This window comes from Epinephelus lanceolatus, chromosome 2 (assembly GCF_041903045.1).
Source record: "Epinephelus lanceolatus isolate andai-2023 chromosome 2, ASM4190304v1, whole genome shotgun sequence".
In the NCBI taxonomy this organism is placed as follows: Eukaryota; Metazoa; Chordata; class Actinopteri; order Perciformes; family Serranidae; genus Epinephelus; species Epinephelus lanceolatus.
Window position 1 is genome coordinate 48,206,159 of NC_135735.1, and position 14,868 is coordinate 48,221,026.

The following is a 14,868-nucleotide window of genomic DNA, read 5'->3' on the forward strand; positions in this document are numbered from 1 at the left end:
CATGCCATCAGCCTGCCTTTATAGCCTTGGTTTAACCACCGCCCACCTACTGTCTGTTGAAACATGGTGGTAATGAAACCACGAGGGCTGAGGAGTATTTTGAGTGTCGGCTTATAATAAGTCAGAGATAATCACAGGGACATTAAAGGGTCAGACATTTGAAAATGTTGTTATTTAAACATTTAAAATACTGAGATTCAAGTGTCCAACTGCTTTTTTTCTTGCAGTGTTTCCCATAAAAATCTTCAAAAACACAAGTGATATCCTAAAGCTTATCTGGTGATTTCACAACTTCCATAAAAAGGGTTTAGGTAAATCTACAATGGTTTCACAGCAGTTTTACTCACTTGTTGAAACTGATGATCAAATTTATTTTAATAAATACAGGACACTCAATGTTTATCAATTAGTAAAGGCAGTATGGCTTAGCCTTGGACAGGGACAGCATGGTGAGAGAATAAAGGATTAAAGGTAATAATCTCTCTCATACTGTAAAGTCAGGGGGATTATGAGACCTTTGCATAACAAGGAACATGTACTAAACTGTGTGAACTGAGTTGGGCTTTACAGGATCCAATTAACAGCATCAGAGATGTCTCAGCCCTTAAGGTTGAGACAAACACCCACGTGAACAAAAAGCAGGCTACGGTATGTAAAAAGACAAAAATACCTCTACTTACAATTACAAGATCAGAACAAGACAAAACAGCCATCATCTCAAAACAACATCCTGTGTCCATAGAAAAACACGTTTTTTTTTTATTATTATTCAAAAATGGCTGTGGCCAGTAAAGGATATGTGTAGTGCACATTTCTACAATAGACATTTTAAAGTGTTAATAATCTTGTTACTGTACAATAGATAAACAAATCTGGAAAAAGGCTAATTTTGGCACCAGCAGAGGATATAAACCCCCTGTAGTCTCCAAAGGCAATTTAGCTGTTCTTTACTGAACACAGCAAATCATTCAGGGATGATGGAAGATTTTTAAACACTCTGAGAAATGTGAGAAAATAAATCCATAAATAGCTTAAGTTTGGCACCAGGAGGATAATGGAATATCTCTACCAGGATATACATTATATGTTACATATGTCATTTTTATACTACTGTATGTGTTTTGTCAATTCACATTGTAAATTGATTTACAATAATGATTTAAATAAAAAAATAAACTTTTTATGTGCAATCCAACCCCTTTGCTTTCAACATTATCCATGGGTCAGTCAGTACAACTCAAGCTGTAGAAAGAAAAATGGAAAAACTACATTTTATTTGGTAACACTGCCTGTTAAAGTCTACTTTGAATAATTTATACTGAAGGTATTTTTAACTAATGGTTACCTATTATATTATTACAGCATGCAGTATAACCTGCAGCAACAATCTGGTGTTATCTGTATTTTTTTTAACAGTTGGGTGCCTATTTTATTTTATAATTTAATAACTGTGACAACAAACATGTCTGCTCTCACCTCAGCAGACTTATCCTTTAGGCTGTCTTAAAATACACAAACACTAAGGGGCTTAAGGGCAGTCATTATAAATGACTGGATTACATACAAGACTTAGTGACAGATAACTTTTACACTCTTCCCTAGACAAGTCAACAACTCACAGTTATGGTTGAGTCTTTGTATTTTATCCATATTGACATGTTTTCTGTGTTAGAGACATGCAGTTTTTAGATCATATTGAGTTGTTTTTTATAAGTGTGTGATTAACTTATGGTAGATGTCCATAGGGGTTACTTTTGGTTTGATTACTATTGGTTACTCTACTAAAGGTTTTTGGAGAAAACAGACAAAGAAATGACAAACATGGCAGTGCACTTTAAACACAAACACATTAATGCACTGAATGTCCATTTATTTCACAGGTTTAACAATCATGTACCAGGCATGGAGGGTCTTGGAGGTATGTTTTTTTTCTATGTTTTTTATTTTATTTTGATAGTTAAAGAATTTTGAGCCCAAGATACACATAAAAATGCAGAGTAAAACAAAAATCTTTAGGAGGTTCTTATCTTTTTTTGGCTATGGTTTTTGGTTTGGCCCTGCTGTAGAGGTCCCCTGTAGAGGTTACTTCATTCTGGCTCTAAATCCTGAAGTTGTGTTGGTATTTTTTTTTTATTTTCTGTGACTTACCTTATTAAATGAATCTTTTTCATTCCTGTAGACTCTGCAGTGCTTTTGATGACATGGAGCTCAGTGACCTGGCTCAGTTCAGCATTGTCTAGACCTGTTAGATTCTCTCCAGAATCACATCTTTGTATATATTCTCCTAACATGACATTCAAACATAATTATGTACATAGAACTCCATACTGGTGCTTCTTCATATTTTTTTTGCTGGACATTTGACCATTGTCCCTCTGTACCCTGACTTTTCTTTTAGGAGGCCCTGATATTTGGTGAGGCATTGTGAGTTGATTAATAAGTCTGCCTTATGTGTTTACATTAGCAGTGCTTATGAGTTCTCCACATTGGGCATCTGATCCCTGTTGTCAGAGGGACCACACATTTCACAATACCTATGGGGGCTGTGAGTATCAGATGGCACACTGAAATGTGTTTTAATGATAAAATACATTTATCTTTAATATAACTTGTATTGTCAGTGATATGAGTCAGTAAGTACATTTTTGTACTTGATCCCATTTAAAGGTCAACTATAGATCTTTTCATGGGCTCCCCCTTGGCTTTGGGCTTGAGTAATCTGTACCCTTTGACCCCTCCAGACAGAGGGCCTGGTGTCAGCTCTGGATGGTCAAGGGTTTCTTTAAATCCTTTCAGTTGTGAAAAAGAAGTTGTTTTTCTTGCAGTGTAATGTACAGTCCATTTTTAAGGTGGTATACCTGTAACAAAGAATTAAACTTCATAAACCTCAGAATTCTGACTGCTAACTTTTTTATTATCAGCCTTGACTTGTACTTTTACTTTCAGTACTGAATTACATTCAATAAAATACATTTACATTAGAGCAAACAGCAAATATCAGATCCTTTAAGACTTTTACTCAAGTAATATTCTAATAGTTGACTTTAACTTCTTCCAAAGTCATTTTCTGTACTTTTATGTAAGAATGGCTTTCAGGTACTTCATCTACCACTACGGTACTAAACCCAACAGTTGTATCTGTCTAACTCAGCCAAGCCAACCAACCTCATGACATCACAGTTTACTGCAGAATGGCCGCCGACTTGCCATGAAAGGTATAACTGGACTTCTTTATTGTTTTATACTTTATATATAGTTGTTAGAGTGGAAATGCATTTCATATCATCATCATACTAACTTGACTGAGTGCTTCATATCCACTTTATGCCTGCCCTCCTATTACAGTAAGTGGCCTTTTTCAAAGACTTTGCATCAGAGTCAAAAATCAAAACATTGCCTCTGCCCCTCTGGTTCTTATTTTCAACACAAATGAGAGATCATTTTTTTGGCCAGCAGAATATTGTACACTAATTTAAAAGATAATTGTACTGTAGCTTTCCAGTTGACAACACAACAACCTCTGCCAGAAATAATATGGACTTTGAGTGTTTTACTCTGTATGAAATAATTCTGATTATTTAGCAAAAGGGAGAAGGATACCTATAATGCAAGGACGGACCACAATAATGTCACTAAAATACATTTTATTATAAGACAAACAGCGTTAACCACAACTAAGTACACAACTGTATTCAATATGATCAGATAGATAGATAGATAGATAGATAGATAGATAGATAGACAGTCAACAAGAATAACATAGACTTCAGTGATCGTTGTTAAAATAAAGATGTGTTCACCCATCATCCCATTAATGAAACCCAAGCAGCGGTACAGTGTGTTACACTTTTACACAGGTGCTAGGCTACGCAGGACAACCAGGTCCCAACAAAGACATCCTGAAATCTCAAGTAGGTCTACTCAAAGATATATAGAGCACAGAGAGATGGTAAAACTTCCAGGTGTATTGGTAGACAAAGAGTCATTCTTGGGGGCTGCTGTCCAAGAGCTTCTTCCTCCACTTATCAAGGGGAGAGAAAAGAAATCCCTCTCCATTCATCAGTCGTGCTTAATTGGTACCCATTCAGGTTCATCTCCATGCCTAATGAGGGGGAGAACTCATGAGGAGAGCACAAAAAAAGCTGCTGGATTGCAGCCACCAGGAATAAACTGTGTTTCCATTTGGCTGAATGTTTAGACAATGCCAAACTGGGCCAGATCACTCAGCTCCATGTCACCAAACGCCTCCCAGGGGCAGATGACCTCCGCGTCTGCAGAAGAGGAACCACAGATTGATGGATCTTACCCTTAACAACTACTTTATAAAAATTATTTCACATCAGTTATTGCTGTGATAGATAATTACCTCCAAGGCCCTCCATCCCTGGAACATCATCAAATCTAAGAAAAGGACAGAGATTCTGTTTTCTTACAGTTGTAAGTAACACTTCACAGTGGTGTTGTGTTTTCTTTTCTTTTCTTGACTCACCCCTTTTGCCCAGCTTTGGGAGCCTTGCTCTTGAACTGCCTGGTCTCCTTCTGCTTGAACTTGGGAGGAGCAGCCTTGGAGCCACCAGGTGCTGCTACTGTTGCTGCATTCATATCTATCAAAACAACAAAGATTCATAAATTAAACAGGAAACAAACCAAACAGGAAAAGCAGAAAAGGAACAGAAGAAATACTGAGATTATGATGATGTGGTGTGACGCAGTTGTCTCCACCCAAAGAGAACTTTATAACTCCAAGCTAAACAGTTTGTCAAAGTGACACATTCAAAATGAAGTCCAACATGTGGCATTATTGTGCTCTATATATGTTTAACTCTACATCCTACTCTAAGTGCAATCTTTGTACAGCAAATACACACAAAATACAGTTATTTCAAAAATCTACAGTCTATGCTGTTGTGTGGTGGCAGCTCAGGGTCTCACCTGCGTGTTGGTTTGTTGGGAGTTTGGATCGGTGAAGAGATGCTGCCCGGAAGCGCTGAGTAAAAGAAGAACAGCAAAACAAAGAGAAAGTTCTCTTTCTTTTTGCAGTCTCTGTCCTGTGCTCTCCCCCAGGCTCAGAGTTTATATACCTGCTCTGGTCAGACACAAAGCCGATAATAGAACTGAGATGGATTATTTTCAGGGATAATCTTATGACCCTGAGAACAGCCCATACCTGTGGTGCAACATGTGCTGTCGGCGTCAAGTCCCTGTTTGCTCTGAGTCTTAACTAGACATGATGCCGTTTGAGTCATCATAAACTAACTGCTCATCACTTAAGTCATGTTTGCTAATGTGGCCTTTGATTTGAGGAGGATAAAAGACAAAGAGAAACTGTGTGTGAGACATTGGATGGATAAGTGTGCAGTAGCCAAAGGGACAGAACAATAAAGGAATGGCACCCTGAGTGAATAGGGTAAAACAGACGACACCATGACACTTTTCCAGCTGATTACTTATAGTGGGATAATTAGGGCTGTACCCGACTCAGAATTATGTCAGTCAAATCAGAGGCATTTACTGTATGTAATATTGTAAACAAACAGACTGGACAGATCGGAAATGTGTGACAACATTTTTGCAGACACAAGATATCATACAAAAAGCACAGACAGCGTCGTATTAAGTTGCTGTGAGCTGTAAAGTCACCGATTCCAAGCAGAGGAGAGAAGATCGTGTTATCTTGGAGCTCACCTCTGGGTTTACTTCCATGGTATGCAGCCCACAGAATATACACTAGTGTTTTGCGCTGGTCCCACCTGCAAGTTCCTGCTTGGCACATAGACTTCACAGTGTGATGACATCACAGAATTTTAAATTTCATTTCTCAACTTGAGGACAGTTTAACAAAAATAGAACCACCATGGATCAAAAATTCAGAAAAGAAAGATTCATAATTGACTTTGGTTGCAGTTGGAGGTGTCCTGTCAACAATTTTACAGATGTTTCCTTTATAATGGTGGCCTATGGGGAAAACGCAGTGGATTTTTTCCCCGCTGCAATACCGCATGTGGCCACTGGGAAAAATTAGTTGTAAGACTAAACAGCTTTCCTGGTGGCTTCGTGGAAAGTGTCACCTCCTCTGTCCACAGCTGTCTGTAACAAAGAATAGTGTAAAGATCAAGAACGCTCACTCTAAGCAGCAGCTAAATCTAATCTACACTGTACACTGCACAGCATACTGACTTGCAAAAGAAAAAAAAAAAAGGCTGAGGGTCTCCGACTGACGATTCCATACTTTCAAGGGGCAGCCCTAAAGATAATTGGAAGTGAATGTGAAGCATTCACAACCTGTTATTCTACAGCAAAATTTCTTTCTTATTTCGCCCACTTTTTTGTCATTCACCTCCTTCCACATTTTTCAATGTAGAAACTTCATTCAAACATCAAAATATTCAGCTCAATTAGGACATGGTTGCTGTGACTTTTCTCATTCATAACTTTCATACTTTCTGACATACTTTCGGAAATATTCAACATTTTATGGCAAGTGAACTGATGGAATGTTCAGATCCAACAGAAATTCAAGTTTCTTTCAAGATTTTTCAACTCCTATCTCCTCATTTATACAAACATGGCTGAAGGTGGAGCAGCTTTACATTCTTCTTAAATCTTAAAAAAGTTCTCTTAAACTCATCGTTATGTCCACAATTTCCATTCTACATACGCAGTTCATACGTTATATGTAGGAAAAGTTGTTGTTGTTGTTGTTTCTATGGAATCAAACACACTTACACATTTGGCTCAGTGAGCCTCAAAGTGAAAGGAGAGCCATTTTTTTTAACTCATTCAATCCTATATGAACTGAGAAATTTATGGAAAAAAAGCTTATGGCTCCCAATTTTCTAACCTGCGACTGTGATCATATTTTTGACTCCACACATAAAACACATTAATGGTTCAGTATTGGTATCATTCAACTTTTCAGTGACAGTCATACTAATTTAACTCATTGCCATTTTTTCAACTTCATTCATATATTATTGGTATTATTCAGTGTTTAAAGCCAGCAATGTAGTGTAGCTCAGCTTTTCAAAAACCTTGAAATATTCCATAGTATTGGTATGTGACGCCCACCCATGTGTCCTCTGTCTTTGTTTACCCAGAGATCGGGTGGGTCGTCAGTGGGACTGGTTGCACCTGAGAGCTGGGAGGAGCCAGAGGGCAGTCTGCTCTTCCAAGACTGCTCTGATCTCTCCAGCTGGGTTTGCACTCCTATCTCATCATTCATACACATACATACACATTGATTCACTCACACATGCATTACATGACTGACTACAGATACACTCCATATGTTTCTTTGGGTTTTCCAATAAAATACTTAAACTATTGACTTTATTGTGTATGGACTCCCTCATCTGTTGCAGTTCTGGGCCAGGCTGTAACAAATGGGGGCTCGTCCAGGATGCTTAGGAATCCCTTCAGGAATTTGTCTTTTTTTTTTTTTGATAGTGTGTTTTCAGTAGTTGATGTTTTCTTCACTGGTAGGTAATGTTTTACAAAACAAAGCAATAATTAATAAATCAAAAACAAGTGTTGCATGGGTTTTGCGCTTTCACTGCTGTGATGTCAGCATTTCTTTGATGTCATCCTTCGTTTTGTTAGAACTGCCAGCTTTAAACACAAATGTTAGATGGAGATCCACACACAGTTGTTGATAGTTGGGTTGCCCAGTTAGGTTTGGTGTCTTGTCCACTTATAGGTTTAGTAAATGTGTGTTTCAGAGCAGACACTATTTGTTGGAGATAGCTTTCCCAGTAGGCCTAAAGTCTTCCGGGCAACCGAACCTGTTTGTTTTTTCAGTTGGTTATTTTTGTGCATTAGTGAGGTTAGAGCATTTGTCTCAGGGACACCTCCATGACTGTCCAAGTGGGCTGCCAGCATGCTGGGCTTTGTGTTTAAACTTCAAAAATAACAAAAAAAAGCCTGAAGCAAATCTTTGGGCAGTGCTGACACCCCCCTTTGGCAAGTATCACATCTTCTAAACACTTTTTGTAACCATTTCTTTCATTTCATGGTTATGGGTCGTCTTTTTTCATGAATTAATGTATCTTACCTGTCAAAATCATGAAAATAATGCTTACACGGAAAGCACCAAGTTACACAGAAAAACATAATAATGGGGTCATTTGTCTGCCACTGTAAAAAAAGAAAACCTTATCAAGGCAACATGATGCAATAGATTTTTGAGTTTTCTCAACTTTTGACTACAGTTGTTGACTTTACTAAGGTTTGCAAGTTTAGACAAAAGCTCTGCCAACTTGGATCTTCTTGTTCATGTAATTATGACATTCCTGTCAGGCTCACACTGAAATTCCTGCTTCGATGCCATGTATTTCTACTTTCAATAAACACAGATTTACTTGTTGTATAAACATGTAATTCTGAGTTTAAAACTCTGCCTGTATAACTGAAGTAAAATTTATGTTGCTTTAATTATATTTAAGGAATGCTCAATAAATAAATAAGTAAATGAAATAAAGTGCATAGCTGAAAATTAGCTGAAACCAAAGACCAATTAAAAGCTGTGCAAACACTAACAATGAATTTGACCAGGCAAAACACTGGTTATGTGCCTCTTGTGAAGTGACAAATGACACTTCCACAAATTTCATGAATCTCTATTTTAGAGCCAAAGGGGACCTGCATGTTTAAAATGACTGGCTGAATGGCTGTGAAGTTTTACATGAGCACTGACCACAATGCACAAGAACAGGCAAAACATGGGTTAAAGTCATATATAGCTTTCCCAAAAACATTCAAAGCAAAAGCTGTTCATGGACCATGTTCATGGTGAGTGTCCCGAGGAAAAGTAACAGAAGCATCATTGAGTGCTAAGAAAAAATGAAAGATGAAATACATTTCTACTGATTTTAACTTTAATTGTAGTACCATACTACAGACCCTTGCCATTCAGCTTGTAGAAGTTTTACAAAGATTTGTTAAAATTTGTGACTCAACAGCAGCATCTATGTCAAAAAACAATGACACTGTTGCTATCACCCACCAACTTTGTTGTGTTTTGTTAAAAGGATAGTTTGGATTCTTTGAAGTGGGGTTGAATGAGATACTGGCAGCTGGCAGCTTTCAGTGTCAGTGTATCACCTAAAGTAGATGGTGGTCAGCATGCCCCCAGTTTGGAGAAGCGGCCACCTAAAAAAAAAAAAAAAAAAAAAAATTAGGTTCTCTCCAAAGCAACCAGACTCCTTTGGAAAAAACACCAATTTTACTTTGCACCAATTAAGGCAGCGGTAGACCAGCAACTCTGTGCTCTGCAAGGTAAAGGCTGTCTGAAAGCAAGGTAAAGCAGTGGAAATATTCTGAAAGTAGTGTACATTTAAACTCATATTGATTTTGTTCATGACGCTCAAATGTCCACAGCAGTTTATTGCTTAGCTTCCTACACTGGTGCTCCTGCTGCGTCTCCAAAATGGGGACGCGCAGACCACCATCTACTGTAAGCCGACTACTGAGAAGAGATGTGCCTTATACAAACACACTAAAAAAATGAGTAACTATCCCTTTAAGAAATATTTTGATGAAATTCCTACACGCACTTATCACCTCTGTATTGACTTATTAATAAATGGGGCATTTTATTTCCTGCATCAATAAGAGACTAACCATTTGTTTGTGTGTTGCGTTCTACTCAACTTAAGAAGCATTTTCTGTAAAAGAACACCAGCAAACAAAAGCCAGCTGTTTCAGGTTGGCTATTGTCCCTTAGTAGAAAAAGGGAGCTAAAGCTAAAGGGGGAGTTGTATTTTCCTTTTCATTTTGGATTAACGATCTCTAAGCACAAAATAATATCTTCTGAAAAGTGTATTATACATAAAATGAAATCCTAATAATGCCAGATGAAGGAGCACTTATTTTTTCAACTTTTCAACTTGCCAAAAAGGCTTCAGTGGACACAGCCCCTTATGCTCGGGCCGCACTATTCTACCTCTGTGCATGACAGCTACCTCACTTGAACTGCTGCGGCTCACAAGCGTGGTGTCCACAGACAGAGTTGTCGCTGCGGCGCTGCTACTGCCAGCCCTATCTTTCTACATTGAGTTAGCAGAAGAGTTGTGAAGAGAAGAAAAGCATTGTGACCAGAAGCTGCTGAACCAGAAAGCAGCGTGAACCTGAAAAATAATGCCCTTTGCCCAATTTTTTGACATATTAGTGTAACATCACCTATTTGTCAGCCGATCACAAGCTGCAGGGTCTGCCACACTTGTCATGCACAATTTCTCATGCTTGCATCTTGTCCTGTGCACCCTTATGCATAAATATTTTTATTTTGATTTTCACTTAGCGTGGTATTTGTAAACATGAATATTGAGGGTTGACAATTCAATAAAAATCAGACCATGACACTTGCACACACAACATATGCACAATTTTACAATTACTAGTTTTCATTTTTACAGTGTGAATAATATCAACCAAGAAGATAGCAAACAAACAGAACTTTGAGATATTGTTTAGAGGTTGGGAACATCAACATTTTTTTATTAAATACCTTGTTGATTACAAAAAAACTAAGTCATAAAAATTAATGGGGTGCATGGGTACCAAACCCATGACAAACCCACTTGACTAATGTTTTGGTCTGCTTGTTTGCACATCAAACTTTGATGCAGAACTGCACCCATTACATTGTCCTGGATGCTTCTTGTTGGCAGCACACAGCCTACATAGATCATTATATGACATTTCTTATATGAAACATTAAATTCGTTGAAATTACATCTTACCACAATCTGCCTACCAGTGCATATGACGTTGGAGATTTACCTTCACACTCATCAATATGATCTCTCTTCAAAGTTACAACTGAACAGATTATCAAATGATTAAACAAATTTGTGTTTTCTGACACGTCGATGTGATGAAGGTATGCCAATTTTCCCATTTAGTTGGAAATTCATGATGGTCACAAAAGTGGTCGCCAAACGAACCAATATTTTGAGTTGTAAACATTAACATTTGTTTACAAAAAAGTTAGAATAGAAACGTTAGAGTTAGAAATGCATATCAGTGGGATGCATGGGGACCCCACTTTCCTGCTTGACTAATATGAGACAGAGAGCCTGTAAAAAAAAATCACATTCCTCCTCCTCCTCCTCCTCCTCCTCCTCCTCCTCCTCCTATTGCCTCTAATAGCATTTGCCAGAAAACCGTGGCTTACAGAAAACAATCAGAACCAAGGAGTCTCTAATGCAGCTGTCTGTCTTGTCAATCATTGCCCATGAACTGCAGTCTAACTGTCAAAATAGGCAGGGCAGATCAAATATGAATCAAGAGTTCATTGCATTGCCTGTTTCTCACCTCCGATGTTTTCAGAAATTTGTTTCAGTGTACAGTTTATCTGTAAAATGAGAAAGTTTGTGACTCACCCTCAGTGTTGAAAGCAGTCAGGCGAAGCACCAAGCACCGCCTGTTGGCCAGAACAACTTTCTCATTGTACACCTTAAAAATTGGTACAGCCTTCTAACCCAGTGGTTCTCAACTGGTGGGTCACAGCTCGAAAGTGGGTCGCAGGTCCATTTCGAATGGGCTGCAAGTGACTCACAAATGTGTCAAGTTTCTAAAAAACACAATTTTCTTTTGAAGTATAGTGAATTTCCTGCAAAGAGCTTTTATTTTAAAGTCCTGTTTTCTGCTGTAAAGTGAGTGAATAACGGACAGTTACTTAACAGAGACAGTAGACTAGCTCAACAACATGGCCAAACACAAGTATGATGCTGAATGTATGATACTGTGGATCTTGAACTAATGATAAAGGAGAAATGTGGACTCTGTGGCTGGACCAGTTGGCAATCATTTTTCTAACCCATATAGGGCTGAAAATCACTGCTAACACCCATTCAATCGAGTGATAACATTCAAAGTGGGTAAATTATGACCTCTGTTGTGTGTCATAAAAGCACCAGGAGATGCTTCATATGAAGAAACGATGAAAAGCAGAAAGTCAACCAGAACCAACAGGCTACTCAATCATTTAAAATTAATAACAGATCCAAATTAAATTTAAATAAAAAAATCAGAGTACTGTGGCTTAATTACTTGTTAAAGTCAAACCCTGTGTCATATTCAGATCTGGTAGAGTTTAGAAACTTTCATGACTGTATAAAAGTGCATTTTGTTTGAATCTATCATAAAAATGTATGTAGGGCTTCTTCTTCTTCTTTGTAGCCCTCTACTGCACACATTTTGATGGTACATGCTGAAAATTATTCAGCATCATTTACTGATACACTTTGGGCCAATTTATTGCCAGGACAATGGGTTTTTTTATATTTCAGACCCCCGATCCTGCTCTGTCCTCCCACAGAACAATCTTGCATCCATTTTTCTGTCAAAATGTGTTAAAAGAAGTAAAATTCAATAGGAAAAAAATATTATTGGATTTACAGCTAGATTTGTACACAAATAGATGAAATAATATGATTACATTCAAACACAATGTAATGTTTGCAAAGTCTCCCTCAAGAGGTACCCCTTATCGCACAATGTTGTCCTGAGGCAACAAAAAAGAAAAACTGAATTTCTGAACATGCAAAATAAAAAAGACTTCATAAAACCCTCTCTACAACTTCATACACACACATGTATTTTTTATTTAAAGTTTATTTTATTTAAAATATGATTACTAGGGCAAATATTCTTCCCTTCTTCTCATACCATGTGCTCCTGTGACCATATGTCAGAAAAGGATGTCCCGCCTTCAAATCATGTTTGATAGTGACTCCCACATCTTATTGGACTGAAATATGATACTTTTTAAAACACTCTGATTGGTTGGCATCATTTAAGTTCACATGTACTGGGCATGGGGCTTAAAAAGACTTACTGTTGCCCAAGGGCAACGCTGTGCTGTAGAGGGCTAATATGACCTTCCAAAATGTTTTGGGGGTCAGCTGTGTTCAGGGGGACATTGACTCATGATCTCAATTCATCTACAATCCTGCTGCCATAGTGGGATCGTAATGGGGTTTAGGTGTGAACTCTAATACATAAAATGAGTGAGCTTGCTTAGAAAAAACACATCACTGAGGGTCATGAAAATGTGACTAAATATGGTGTCACACATTAAAAAAAAAGACAAGAGAAAAACTTTTTTTTTTTTTTTTTACTTGGGGTCACAGACCACCTATCTCTTAACACAGACACATTTTAGTCTGAAATGACTGATTTTGCATTATGATAACTAAACAGTAGTACATGACATTCTGTCTGTCTTTTGAAGTGTTGATAACGTTCCCTGTGTCAAGCAATAGCCCATTTAATCAGCCAAACACATAAATAATGCACCAAGGATCAGTTTGCTCTTCTCAGGTTACACACCTGGAAACCTAATATGTTATAGCCTGCCTGGCAAACAGGAAGGCCATTCAGCTTGTATAATGCCAAACTTAAAATAACAAACCCACATTAAAATCGCTGAACATTGGTACAGTTAAAGTGAATATCCCACAACTGTTTTCTGTCCGAGAGTGTCCTTTCCTGTCAAAAACTGCTTCCACCATCAAAGAACTTAAGCTGGAAGACAGATCAAGTCAGCATGACTGTGTGTGTGAATCCAAACAAAGGCTCCAGCCTCCTTTTGTGAAATGGCCAGCGTCCTTCTCCCCAGAGACAGTTGTCGTCATTGCCGCAGGGATGGGAGCTCTCCCGAGTAGAAGGATAGGCAAGTGTTTCCCTCCTGTAGCAGGAAATGGGCGAAACCTTGTCCGAAATTATGACTCCAGTATTTTGTTTTGTAAAGGAAGCCACTCCTGAAAGCACAAGGCTACAGGTTTCCTGTTGTGGGTCAACAGTTTTGGCTTTATGCTGTCAGGGAGGCTGACAAATGCTGGACAAAGAAGCGTTGACAGCCTTTCAGCTTTATACCATGCCACAGAAAGGCTGTGAGCTGTGTTTACCTGTTTAATACTATAGCTAAAAGTAGGATTATAGGCACGGTAATACAATAACTGCATGCTGGAGAGAGTATTTGTTCATAGCAACTGACAATCCAGTTTTAGTCTGTGAGACTGTTTTATTCTATTGTTAAAAGTGAGCACACAAAGTAGGTGCTGGGCAAGCAGCCAGTCTGCCATGTGCCAAACAGCATAGAAGAAACACTGATTTGTAATGTTGAACTATTTTTTACCAGCTTTAATCACCTGGTCCATTTGTTTAGGAGAGGAGGAGAGCTCTGCAGATAATTTGGTTCAATGTAAAAACATCCTAAACAATGAACACTGAAGGAATTCTGTTGGGAAGAAGTTTCATCTGGTTGCAAGCTGCAATCCTCACTGCTAGATGCCACTAAATTCCCCTAAATGTTACACACTGGACCTTTAATTCAACTTGAACAGTCTTCTTATGGCACAATGTAATGGAGACAGTTGCAAGGTGGTTCAAAGGTCTAGTGTGTAGATTTCAGTTTTTGTTACCTTAGAATGAGCCATTTATATCTATATAAAAAAAGCGGGTCCTCAGTCACAGTTGTTCAGTCACAGTTTCATGTTTTTGCATTGGCCACTGTAGTTCTCCTACATGCAATCTGCAACATCACTGCTACATGCCACTAAATCCTACATTAAACCTTAAAACATTGCAGCAGAAATTATTGGTTGATAAGAAATTGAAATAGAAAAAAAAAACATATTGTTTTTGAGTGTGATAGTTGCTTCTTGACCAAAAAAAAAAGTCTTCATTTATGATCCACTTACAAGTTTTTTTGGAAACTGTCAACAAAGCAAACTTCATCTGTTGAGAAAGACCATGAGATGCTTTTGAAAGCTCCAGAGAGTCAGTAAGGGGCCTCTGATACAGGATTTTTTGTCAAACCAAACTGATTTTGTTTAGAATAACTTCAATTTAGAACAGAGAAGT

The 14,868-nt window shown here is 38.0% G+C and overlaps 1 protein-coding gene across 1 annotated transcript; it reads right to left on the reverse strand.

The window, feature by feature from the left end:
* Positions 1 to 3,627: 3,627 nt before the first annotated feature.
* LOC117257462 (retinal cone rhodopsin-sensitive cGMP 3',5'-cyclic phosphodiesterase subunit gamma-like) lies at positions 3,628 to 5,062 on the reverse strand. Its single transcript, XM_033627685.2, has 4 exons — positions 4,933 to 5,062; positions 4,490 to 4,604; positions 4,367 to 4,401; positions 3,628 to 4,271 (listed from the first exon to the last, which is right to left on the reverse strand). Exons 2-4 carry the CDS (start codon positions 4,600 to 4,602, stop codon positions 4,195 to 4,197), a joined length of 225 nt encoding a protein of 74 aa, XP_033483576.1. The 5' UTR covers positions 4,603 to 4,604; positions 4,933 to 5,062; the 3' UTR covers positions 3,628 to 4,194.
* Positions 5,063 to 14,868: the final 9,806 nt, after the last annotated feature.